The following is a 13344-nucleotide window of genomic DNA, read 5'->3' on the forward strand; positions in this document are numbered from 1 at the left end:
TTTCTTCACGCTGTATTGTCGGGCCTTGTTTTTTTGAAGAAAATGGTCACACCGTTACGGTTACTGGAGACCGTTATTTGAAAATGCTGAAAGAATTTTTCTATCCAGAACTACGCCGAAAGAGATCTCCTTTCAACTCTGTGTGGTTTCAACAAGATGGGGCAACGTCTCACATAGCCCAGACTGTTATGACAGAGTTGCGACGAAAATTTCCCAATAAACTGATTTCAAGAGACTCCGAATTTCGTTGGCCCCCCAGGTCGCCTGACCTTACTGCACCTGACTTTTTCTTGTGGGGTTTATGTAAACAAGAAGTTTATAAAACAAAGCCAACAAATTTGGATGAACTAAAACAATCCATTCGGGCAACAATTGCGGCTATTCCTGTCGCAACTCTCAAAGCAGCAATGAACAACTTTTTACTAAGATGCCGCACTTGTGTCAACGAGCATGGGGGGCATTTAAATTCAATTATTTTTAAAACTAGTTAAGCTACATTTAATAAAATTTAATGACCTTCAACTTGAAAAAAAAAAATAAATGAATTCCATACACTAAAAAAAAGTAATTTGAGTTTCTTAATGTAGCAAAATTCATCAGCCACCCTGTATTTAAATAAAACAAATTAAAAGTTAAATTATTATTTTTTAATTAAAATTTAATTAATTCTTCTTAATTTAAATAAAAAATAGTCGCAGTGGTACTGTCGAATATATATAAAAGGAAATTTTTAATACTGAAATTAAAAAAAAAATTATTAAAATTAAAGTAAAAAAAAAACAAACATATTTAATTAAAAAAATAAATTAAGAAAAAAAATTATGTAAATAAAAAAAAATTTTAATTAAAAGTTTGTTTTAAATTAAAACTTAAATCAATTTTCTTTAATTTAAATATTTTTTTTTATTTTAAATAAAATAAATAATTTTCGTAATTTTTAATTTAATTACTTTTTTCAGTTTTAATTAAAAATTTAATTATTATATTTTAATTAAAAATTTAATTTATGTTTGATTAAAAGTTTATTTACTTTTTTTTAATTTAAAATTTAATTAATTCTTTTTAATTTAAATAAAAAATAGTCTGAGTGGTACTGTCGAACATACCTATATAAAAGGAAATTTTTAATATGGAAATAAAAAACAAATTATTAAAATGAAAAGTAAAAAAAACAACATTTTTAATTAAAAAAGAAAAATTTCAAAAAATATAGTTCATAAAAAAATTTTTTTTAATTAAAAGTTTGTTTTAAATTAAAATATTAGTTAATTTTCTTTAATTTAAATAAAAAATAATAATTTTCCTAATTCTTAATTTCATTACTTTTTTCAGTTTTAATTAAGATTCTAATTTAAAAGTTTAATAAACTTTTCTTTTTTTTATTAATTAGTTTTCTCAATTTTTTTATTTTGAAAATTTTTTTTCCTGAATTTTAAACGCTGCATTACAGATAAAGCGTCCCTAACAACAAAACTATCGAGGCGCGCTGTCGCCTTCAAATTCCCATATAATATAACCAGGTGGAATGTTATTATTTTACTATACTTTTTTAATTAAATATATTTTTTTTTATTTTCTTAATTACATTTTTTTTTTATTTTATTATTTTTTTGTTTTTATCTGTTTTTTTTTTTTTTTTTTGTCGTAATTTGAACGCTGTATTACACAATTAGCGTCACAGATCTATCAAATAATTATTCACGAAGTGTACTGCCACCTTTAAATCCTCATAAAGTACAATATAACCCGATTCAATGAGCACTATAGCTATGGCACTTATGGCTGACTAAAGGCGCTCAGCGAAGAATCCTCCAAACTTTTTGCTTCCTCTAATAATATCTCCGTTTTAAATTGCATTTTAGAACAATTCAAAATTTAAGAAAAATTTGGATTTCCTAGTAAATTTCTGTAAGGGTATACTTAATAAAGAATCTCGGGGTCTCCGTGCATGAAACACCAAAATGAAGAAAACTTTGTTTCTAATAGCGATGGCCTCTCAGCAGGCAATGGCAAGCCTCCGAGTATATTTCTGCCATGAAAAAGTTCCTCATAAAAAATGTCTGCCGTTCGGAATCGGCTTAAAACTGTAAGTCCCACATTTGTGAAAAAAAAATATCAAGACGCACAACGCAAATAGGAGGAGGAGCTTGGCCGGCACTTAACAGAAGTGTACGCGCCAATTATTTAGTATTTATTCAAGGCGGCTGATATGATAAAGTGGACAATAATGCCTAAGAAAGGTGGAATAAGAAATTGTAATGTAGATGTTTTGGTCTCAAAAACATTTAATGTTTCCAACACTCCACGACAAGTATATGGCAAATAGTGAAAAAACAATTAGAGAGTTTCTGCCAACTAAGCTTAGTTGAGCTTCAACTTTAATTGCAGCAATTGAAAATTATTTAGCATTGGGAGTTAAATTGTTTGCATTATTTTTATTCATTTGCTGGGAGTGAAATTAGTAAAATATGCTGTACCACGTTAAGTTCGGTTAGGTCTTAGCAGGTGTCTATTACGAAACACACTCAGGCTCATAGCCTATTGTGATACCGCAAGAAGAACTAGTCCTGATTACTCCAAAACCACTGTGAATTTTTCTAAAATTTTAGAAGAGCGCTGAGTTCATTAAACCTAGTATAAGTGGTTGTGAATCTTTGTTTGAATAATGCGGGACAATGGCGCAGAAGGTCAAGGATCGTCGCTTCCTTCTCTTCATTTAGGCAGCTTCCGCAGAAACGCGCCTAGCCGCTTATATCGGCTAGCTAGCGTGTTTGGCTATCAGATAAGGCTTTGTTATAATAGAAATCAGTTTGCTAAAGCAATGCTTATTTTTGCTTAGCAGAGATGCTGTGCGTTTAGCATTGAAAGTCGACTAAAATTGACGAGCGATTCTGCAAATGGGTTCGTTGCGTCATTTTTCATTTGACTTTTCTTCTCAAAGTTTTAAAAATTCTCAAAAATAAGTAGCTTAGATGTTTATAGGTTTATGACAGTATGATGTTCAATATTCTTCTTAGAAAGTGCGGTGCCGAGTCTCGTTAGTTTGTCGGCCTAACGGCTGTACCATATTACACGCCAACTTTTTCAATAGCTTCATTAGTGTTTTTTTTTTAATTTTGTTTTACATATATTCAAAATTGGTGGCCCAAAGCCTTTGCCAGATGCTTACAAATAAGACAAATGCTTGTAGATAGATTCTTATCGGCTGGATTTGAGAAAAGTTTGGTCAAATTTCTCGGTATTGTAGACGAAAAACAAAAATACTCGCATTTACTCTATTTGCTGCTATGCCTTTTCAGTGGTTATTATAAAACCCTCACACATCACATTTGTTATGGTGCAGTTTACTACTTTTAACTCAGAAGCTTTCTTTTATATACCAAAATTTATAATGAAAAAAAGACATATTAAACCGAGGACAACTGGCGCAATGCTAAGTGAAAAGTATTGAAGCAAACGACTTAATAGTGAAACGAAGCGCAGTAACAGCTTGCAGGGGCGTGAATTTGAGACTAAAAAATGCTGACTAACAATAAATCCGTGGCAAATGTCACGCTACACTTTCTTATTTATGCAAATATATAGATTTTTTTTTTTCAATTATACCAGAAAGAGTGACGAATTCGCAATAATGAATGAATCATTAATTATTTTACATCAGCACAAGTTTCACTCTCCAATTGACAAAAAAAACAAAAAAACGCTAAAGCACCAAAATACTCTAAACATCAACAATCAATCCAAAAAAGGAGAGAGATAAGCAAATTCTTCTTTTGTTGTTAAACAAAGATGTAGAAATTGAAATTTAAACGCAAATCCGTTATTCGACTACTTTGACTCAGATGAGTGATCGTATAGATATATTGTAAACAAATAAAATACAAGAAAGAAAAAGTAAAAAAGGAAAAGAAAATAAAAAAGAACGGAGGCGGCGATTTCAGCGCTTAAAATGGATATTAAATTGTTTTGTGCTAAGTAGGTGGCTGCTGTAAGCATAAAAGCGAGAAATGAAGTTTTGGTATTTTAATTTTTTTTTCCGCTTCTTGAATTTCGTTAATCAATTTGTGAATACCAACACAAAAAACAAACAGTTATAGCGAAAGTAAAAGTGCCAAACATAGAGACTTTCCATCAATGGAGCAATCAAAATATTTTTATTAGGAAATCCCGTATTCTCTTCTATGCAGCAAAGAAGTGAAACAAAAATCGCTTTTATAAAATTTGCTTACTTTCTTAGACACAATTAATCAATTTGCTATTTTTAAGCATATAATGAAAGAGAATAAGAAATAAGAAAACAATAGCCGCTATGTCGACTATTGCGATGTTCAATGTTCGTGGCTTTGAAAATGAAATTAATTTTAATCTTCCTACATATCAACACTACATTTCATAGCGCGAGATATGCTTTAATATTTGTAAAGCGGTGCTTGAAAGATATCAGTGGGCTTCATATTAAAAAATAAATAAATAAATATACATCTGTTAGGTGTTTGGTTGGGCTCTTTCTCCTATTTGCACCCTGCGTTTTGTTTCGCTCCACAAATGGAATACTATTAAAGCGCTTTTTATAATTTCAGCAAAACCGAAACCTAATCACAATAGACCAAGTTCGTCCAAACGTTTGGGCTTTCCTATTGTTTTTTGTTCCTTGTTCACTCCTCTCGGGAGCATAGGACCTCGACAAGACTCAGTTTTGCGTTGGTTTCGTTAATCTATTTTGCTTTCTGACAGGGTTTTTTTGCAACTTTTTTTTTGTACCACAGTGATATTAGCCTGCCGCTACCAGTCCTAAGTAGTGGGAATGTCCTCCTGTCGTTGCTTAGGAACAACGCCTTCTTACTGCTTGGAGCGCCATCTGTGTCTCATATTTTTCTGGCAGAAGGATCGCACAGATGGGTGAGGACTTCGGTAAATGTCGTGTGCCAGCGCTATTACCGCGATTGCCCGCTTCCTCTTGCAGGCGCCACTGATGCAATGTTTAACTGTGTGTTTTTCTTTGTTTTTTTCTTACTGCAGCTTACTGCTGCAACAAATTACCGCTGCTGTAATATATTATAACTCGATGTGCTTATCAAATTTACGCTAAGTGGTTAGAAATCTATTGGAAAGCAGTTTTTACTTTTGGCCTCTGAGACTCTTTTATGAAATTCTCCCCCAAAAATTAATAAATCTTCTTAGTCTTGTCAGTGGAAAGAATATGTTAAGCATAGTGCAAGATGGCGCAAATTTAATCATCTAATTTTGCTTTATTATTTTATTTAACTTTTTATTACATCAAAAAAAAAAAAATACAAAAAAGGGTTCTAGTGATGGAAAGAGCTCCACTGCTTGTCTGTTTGTATATTGCAGCTGTTTAGTTCATCATTTGCAAAATTTAAAAATCTTTCGATAGAGTGATTAATTTTGCCCCATTTTGTACTTTTGGCTTAACTGCTCACAGTGACTATTTTAGTACCATTAAAGTAGTCCGAAGTCCCTTAGTTAACTTTTTTTGAAACTGTATAAAATGAACTATGAATCAATGGAACCTTTTCGATGAATTGCTAAGGTTTTTCACACCAGCACTTTTTATATCTGTGGGCACAAGCAATAATAACCTACGTCGAAAATTATGCTTTCGCGAAAAAGCTTTTCATATAGGTATATCTACGTACTACACTTTACAGCTCCTGACCAAACAATCTTCATCGATCGTGAGAGAGGTCGCGCCTGTCCTTAAATATGAAAAAGTGTTTTCATTTAACATTTTCGAGGCGTCACGACGTACATTTTTAACACATCCTACATTATTTCTAATAATGTACTACAGAGTCTAATTTAGCTTAAGAATTTTTGAGCTTTATTCGATACGCAATCTTTCTTCAGTAGTCATTATAATTTTTCTTCTTTCAAAATCGCTCTCGGTTGTAGGCTTCATTTGTCGCAAAGCATCTGAATTTTACGATCTGTATACCTATAAAATGCTACTCTTCGTTATCTCTTAGAGACCGTGCGACCAATTTTCGAATAATAGAATAGACGCCTTAAAAAAATATTTTTTAAGCAGGCTTTACGTTCCCTAAGCTTTGAGGTCACTGTACCAGCTAATTAGGTCTGGAATTTCTAGAAAATATAAGGACAGTCCTTTCACTTTCGTTTATTTTTAGTTTTGTTAACATCATCGTCTGTTTAGATCTACTCGAGCGGGTAAGCCTTAATGTCTTAGAAGTCAATGGCTTAGTGTTAAAGAAGTCTGCGCAATTTTTACCCTTTTTATGGGCAAACCTGGCTATACTCAGTAGTTGGGCTGCCAGTTGCGGTCTCAGAGTCAACTCTGACAAAACGGAGTTGATGCTATTCACCAGGAAATACAAGCCTCCGCCTTTTAAGCTTCCAAGACTAAACAACCAGTGTCTTACACTCACATCGGAAGTCAGGTATCTTGGTGTAATACTTCACCCCAAGCTCCACTGAAAGCTGCACGTAAAAAATCGAGTTAACAATGCCAATATAGCCTTCTACGCCTGTAAATCTATGTTCGGCAAAAAATGGGGTCTCGAGCTACGTGTCGTACTTTGAATGTACAACTTAGTGGTTCTACCAATTTGGACATACGGTTGCTTAGTTTAGTGCGTAGCTCTCCAGAAGGCCTACAATACTGAACTAGAGAGAGTGCAGAGAACGGCATGTGTGGGTATCACTGGTGCTTGTAGGACATGTCCTACTGCTGCGCTGAAAGTTATTCTGCACTTACTTCCTATGGATCCATTGCTGCTCAGAGCGCTATCAGGTTGAAGGAGCTTGGCCTCTGGAGACAATTTCCTGTAGGACATAGTAGCATCTTGAAGCAGATCTCCCCTTCCTTCTCTGTTCTTCGCACTGATCTCTCCATCCGCAAACTGTGTTTTGAGGGTTGTGCTAGGACTATCTTTCCGAGCAGGCAGAAAGACGGATCCTAAATGGAGTCTGGAGTGGGAGCGGGGATTTTCTCTTTTGTAAGCAGCGTTTTTCAAGCAGAGGTCTTCGCGATCCTACAGGCATTCAAAATACTTCAAGATCGCTGTTGGGAGGGACACATTAATATTTTTTCCGATAGCCAAGCTGCGATCAAGGCACTGTTGTCGCCGTATTGCAGCTGTCTTCTGGTGAACTCCTGTAAGGAGGAACTCAAACATCTCGATCGAGCAGGAAACATCTCCCTTATCTGGGTTCCTTGGCACAGGAATATAGAGGGAAATGAAATTGCCGTCGAGCTTGTCAGGAAGGGGTCGACAGAACCGGTTTCAGCTGCCCCCTCGCCGGCATCGGTGTCCCTTTGACCGTTGTAAAAGGGAAACTACACAATTTATTTCTAAGAAAAGCGCAATATAGATGGCGGTATGTCTCATCGTTTGCTATTTTAAAAACACTATGACCTCAATACGATAGAAATAGAACGCTTAAGGTGATGGGAATCCCCCGCCATTCAATTTTCAAACTCATTGCGGTGTTCACTGGTCACTGGGAACTCCGTACAGCTTGGAACTCCGTACAACCCCTATTGCAGAAGCTGTGGGGATCCTGCAGAGGAAGAGACTGTTGAACACTTTCTCTGCAAATGTCCGGCTCTGGTGGATAGGCGCATGAGATTCCATAGTGTGCCCTTTGGGGATGACTTGAACAAATTCTCCAGCCTAGATCCCTTTTCTCTCCTCCACTACATCAACAGCACTTCCTTATCCAACTTCAGCTTGTTTGATTTCGCTTTATTAAGTTCTAATTTTGTAAAAAAAAAAATCACAAAGCATGAATCATAATTATTACAAACAAAAAATTAGACTTTTGCTTAAATAAGTCGAAGAACAGCTGCCCCCCAGACGAACCTATTAAATAAGGTATCGGCAGATCAGCTGATTTGTTTTTTTTTTTCTTTCGCCGTGTCCATGTGGCTGTCAGTACAGAATAAAACGAGGCGAATTCATTCTTTGTGTTCTACTTTGCCAATACTTTGCTTTGGCAATCAAATGTACAATACATTGTTGTTGGTCTAGTCCCACCATCTTTAATGAATGCGCCTTGGGTGCCGCCAACGCTCGACTACTGACGCAGCTGTGGCAGCCAACTTATGCAGACTATTTGTTTGTTCACCTCGCGTATCACTTTTACGTTGAAGCTTTAGTTCTAGCTCAATAGCGGTCTTTTGCCGGATCAATACAGTTGTGTCCTATGCGATTTTATTACGTCTAATAAATACGACTAACGCCTGACAGCTCGCGCTAATATTTAATATATCCTATGAACTCATTTTTGGCAAGCTCAAAGCAAATAGCAAACCGTATTTTTACTGCATACTCACTCACTCCGATAAACTCAATAAACAGCATATGCCACTACATCCATATATGTAATATCCGTTTCTCACATTCCCTCCCGCCCATTTGCATGCAAGTATTATCTACCCTCTACTCACCCAGTAATAATTTCAAAACCAATCATATCCGGATCGCAATCCTCATCGATGGGCGACAAAGTAGCCGACGGTGCGTCCGTTTTGGCCTCAGCCGAGGCAGACGATGCGGCTGCGCCAGTGCTGCCGGTGCTCGCTTCCGACAACGGTATCATAGGTTTGGGCAGCTCATTACCCACGGCATAGCCATCGCTTCCGGTGGTGTCATCGCCAGCAGCGCTAGCGGCATAACTGCCACTGCCAATTTGTGTTGGTGTAGCTGTAGTGCTGCTTGCCGCGATGCCATTATTACTAGGCGCATGTGTTGTGCTACTAGGACTGGCTGGTGTGGTAGCGGCGGCAGACGGTTGAGCAGCTGCTGGAGCGGCAGCAGAACCCGCAGCGATACCGGCACCGGCAGCTGCGGCTGATGCTGCTGCTACAGCTGGTGCAGGCGTCACATTGGTACGGGGAAATGTCTTGGCTGGCTTAACCGGACGTTTGGTTTTACGTGCCGCGGATGCAGTGCTGGCAACCAGCAGAAAAACGATGAGGTAAATTGTGCAACGACGTAAAAACATGTTGCCGCTATCAATTGATTGTTTGCTTGTTGTTTGTTTGTTGGTTTTATTGCTGTGTTAACGCTGTTAGCGGCTGCTTAAGAGATTCTCTGCAAAAACAAGAGACAGAGGGAAAAGTAATCATTAGTAACGCCTTAAGAGGAAAAATAATTACAAATGGAGCAAAAATGCGTAAGTAATGTGCAGTTGTACATACATAAAAGTGTGTCTATATTAATGAAAAAAAAAGATGTATAAATATTCGCACGTCTGCTGCTACTAGCGACGGCCATAAGTGGTTCAATGCGTACAGGCCGCTTTGTCTAATTAGATCGCAGAATTGCAAGCTTTAATGGACAACACGCAGTTTCTGCATTGTAATGAAGCACACACATACACACACAGATATATATATATATATTTGTTTTTTTTTATATACACACTCATATATGTGCATAAGTGCTCAGCTGCGTAGCTAAATAGTTTCTTCCTAAGCAGCTACTCGTTTAGTGTTGAGTATCTGTGGCATGGATTTTTTTTTTCTTCAGGCAGCTGTCACTGTTGCAAGAAAAAGTGTCGCTATTGCCATTTTTTGCTGTTGTCACCATCAGTGAGTTTTTACTTGTTCTTGTTAACACTTTTTTGTAATTTTTTTATATTGTATTTTTTTTTTGTTTTGTGACTTGTAATAAACCAATTAAATTCGTGAGAAAAATCCACTTATGGCCAACATTCGCGTAATGAAACTTGATACACTGTTATTTGACTATGTTGCACAAGTCGCCAAGTGGCTGCTAGGCGCAAAATAAATGTGTCAACCGCTGGGAAAATGCGATTACTTAGTCAATAATATTTCCGCTCGTTAAAAATATATTGTGAGTTTTATTTACGCACAGCATTCACACCGTAAAAGTTACTGGCATGGGAAACCACGAACATAAAAAAAAAAAATATTTGAAAAAAAAACGAAAAGTATTCTAACACCAAAATGAATCAGGCTAAGTTTTCTATAAAAAATATTAGACAATAGCAGGTCTTAAAACAACCGTTGAATGCATGACAAATAGGATCTGCTTCCTAGTGGACCACTTTTGTATAACATTTTGTGCGGCTCAATTTGCCGAAGAACGCGAGTTATATTGACTTTCAGGGTGGCACACATCAGTGAATTGTCTGCCCAGGATAGAAATGGAATGAACTAATGCTTATTGCTTTGGTAGTTTTTTTTTTAAACTAAAAGAAAACACAAAGTTATTTGCTTCTGTTTTTTAATTATTGTTAAAGCTTTTAAGACTTTCCTCACTCCTTCAAGTACAAATGCAAGGAAAACTAAGAAAAAGCCTAACTTAGATACCAACTAGTAGATAAAAAGAAGAAGGAAATATGTGAATTATACTAACGGATCTTTGTTTCTACAATTATGATGTGAGAGATCGGATCAAAGAGCGAATTATGTTGGAAGGAAGAGAGGATTACATGAATCTATGCGTATGAGCCTCCCGCTGTTTTGTGAAGTTGGGGCAAAATTTTGAGTATTAATTTTTTTTTATTTAATATATAATAGGCCTAACGTTGCAGTTAAAATTCTTCTATAGTTTGAGCAGATTTTTTGGAAAAAATATACGATGGACGAGAGAACAAAGACAAAAAAATATCCGCAGGTGGGACCGATAAGTGAGAGCTCGAAGTCTGAATCTTCGGCAGACGAGAGACAGGGCAGCTGAGAAGAAGGTGCTGAGATGATATCATTGCATATATTAACCAGTGTAGGAAGTAAAATAGGTTTTTCTTTCACTGAAACACCCAACAAAGTTTATTTCAGTTTGTTGATTCAATTTGTATTTAAAAGCCATTTGAGGTTGAATCAGCTGAAAGAAAAAATGCATGAGCAAAGATCTGGCTCAGAGAAAAAAACATTTTTTTTATAAAATAGTGCACCTTTCAAAAAAATAGTTCCTTATATTTACGTTTTCGAAAAATATATTTTTTATAAAAAATGCACGTTTTCAAAAAAATTGCCTTTATATATTTACGTTTTCAAAAAATATATATATTTTTTTTTTAAATTCACGTTTTCAAAAAAATTAGTTAGCTTAAAAAATTATATTGTTTTTTATCAAAAACAAAATGCAAGTTTTCACAACAAAATTTTGTTTTAATGCATGTTTTTTTTTTAAATATTTTCTTTTTATATTTACGTTTTCAAAAACAACATTTTTTATGAAAAAATGCACGTTTTCAAAAGGTTGTTTGGCTTAGAGAAAAAAAGTAGTTTGTTTATAAAAAAAACAAACGTTTTTTCTTTAAATTCACGTTAACAAAAACAATAGTTTTTTTTCATATTTACGTTTTCGAAAAAAAAGATGTACGTTTTCAAAAAAATTGCCTTTTTATATTTACGTTCTCAGCAAAAAATATTTTTTTATAAAAAAATGCACGTTTTCAAAAAGTTTTTAGGCTTAAAGGAAAAAATAGTTTTTTAATAAAAAAAAATGTAAGTACGTTTTCAAAAAAATTGCCTTTTTATATTTACGTTCTCAGCAAAAAATATTTTTTTATAAAAAAATGCACGTTTTCAAAAAGTTTTTAGGCTTAAAGGAAAAAATAGTTTTTTAATAAAAAAAAATGTAAGTACGTTTTCAAAAATAACGTTTTTTTTAATGCAAGTTTTCGAAACAATTTTTTGGCTTAGAGAAAAAAATAGTTTTTTATCAAAAAAACAAAAATGCACGTTTTCAAAAATATAGCTTTTTATAACACATTTTTAAACAAGTTTTTTTATAAAAAAAATTACCTTTTAAAAAAAAATTGTTCAGCTATGGCTAAATTAAATGATTTAAAATACAAATTGCTTGAAATCCCATTGTATGCCACAGTTTTGGCTCCCAGGGGCTATTACCGTTAGGAACACTTGAAACAATCGCTTCATTGCAAGCGGTTTTTTTTGTGTCGAACAAAGAAGCTTTCGCAACTGTGGAGCAGTATTTTTTACTATTTTTTATTTCAAATCTTTCAAATCTTTTCAATCAACCTTTATTACCTGCAGTAAGAAGCTATTGCCGCTGTAGAACAGATGAAGAACATTATTTTCACGATACTTTATTTATACGTTGAATACTTTTTAATCAACCTGCATCATAAACCGGCATTAATATCACAGTTTTCATAAATATTCACAGATCAGCTGCGCTCCAGCAGCGCAACCCCACCTGTGCCTTCAAGCTCATAAGCACTTTGAGATTCTCAGCTTTCAAAAGTTATTGTAAGTGAATACCAGAAGAGGTAATAACTCACTGTATCTGCCTTACAGCTAGGTTAGCTTCTTATTTTTCCGTTCCACAGCCTAGTCTCTATTCCTCCTAAGCTCAACATCAGCTTAGTCAAGATTCAAGTAACGTAAGACAGTGGCACAGATGGCGCTCTAGGGTACCCTAGCACTACTTTCGTTTCATGCTGTGTACCTTGCCACTTTGCATGAGTTCTTTAATTTCTGGAAATTGGAGATATTTGGTGAATCATTAAATTTCTAAATCTAATATTAAATATTTTTTGTTGCATGTTCTTTTTTGAAAAGCTAATATAAAAAATTACTTACGCTTCAACATTCTCAACAGGAGCATATTTTTCTGTGGTTTTATAATTTGACATGTAATTCTAGGTGGTCTGCGGCAGCTTATTCATAAAGAAATAATTAACAGAAAAATATTGTTGTCTCTAAAAAAAAAACTATTACCAGCGACTAACAGTTCAACTTCGAATTTTCCAACTCTCCCATGCTCAGCACACCACCTACTGCTTAAGTACTTATGCACTCATTTATCTCACTTAAGCCTACCCACTGACACTCCGGGCGCCGCTGGCATCCTGTATGCGCTTTCTGTGGAACGACTTATCTGTCGCAGAGATCTTTGGACCAAACAAAGAAGTAACAATAAAGCAAAAGGCAATCAAAATATTAATAATCCCTTCCGCATAACTTGTGCGAGTACTTTGACTTCCCAGTGGCACTACAACTACTTAGATAGGCATACATGTAAGTATGTCTACCGCATCTATGTATGTGGCTAGTATGCCTGCAGCAGCTATGCGGTGCAGAGGTTGTGGCACTTACTGCAATTATAACAAACATATGTTGTACATACGCCCAGCAGCACGTGAACTTTTATGTCTGCCTGTGGCTGTGTGTGGTGGTGGTGTAATTGCCTGCTGTCAACTGCAACAAGAGCATTGCATTCCGATGGGAATGAGAATATTTGTGCGGTAATAAGTAAGTAATTAGATCAGTCCGCCGAGGTTTTCACAGTCATTGCCATTATATAATTAATTACATGAACTCAAATGGGCATATACCGGGTGGTTCAAAGGCAAGTATCCAAG

The 13344-nt window shown here is 35.2% G+C and overlaps 1 protein-coding gene across 1 annotated transcript in view; it reads right to left on the reverse strand.

The window, feature by feature from the left end:
* Nucleotides 1-8988, reverse strand: part of LOC128859866 (uncharacterized) — a 28965-nt gene extending 19977 nt beyond the window's left edge. Inside the window, exon 1 of the mRNA XM_054096985.1 lies at nt 8432-8988. Within this exon, the coding sequence (XP_053952960.1) occupies nt 8432-8988 (557 nt within the window). The remainder of the gene's footprint in view (nt 1-8431) is intronic.
* Between the last annotated feature and the right edge of the window lie 4356 nt (nt 8989-13344).

This window comes from Anastrepha ludens, chromosome 2 (assembly GCF_028408465.1).
Source record: "Anastrepha ludens isolate Willacy chromosome 2, idAnaLude1.1, whole genome shotgun sequence".
NCBI lineage: Eukaryota > Metazoa > Arthropoda > Insecta > Diptera > Tephritidae > Anastrepha > Anastrepha ludens.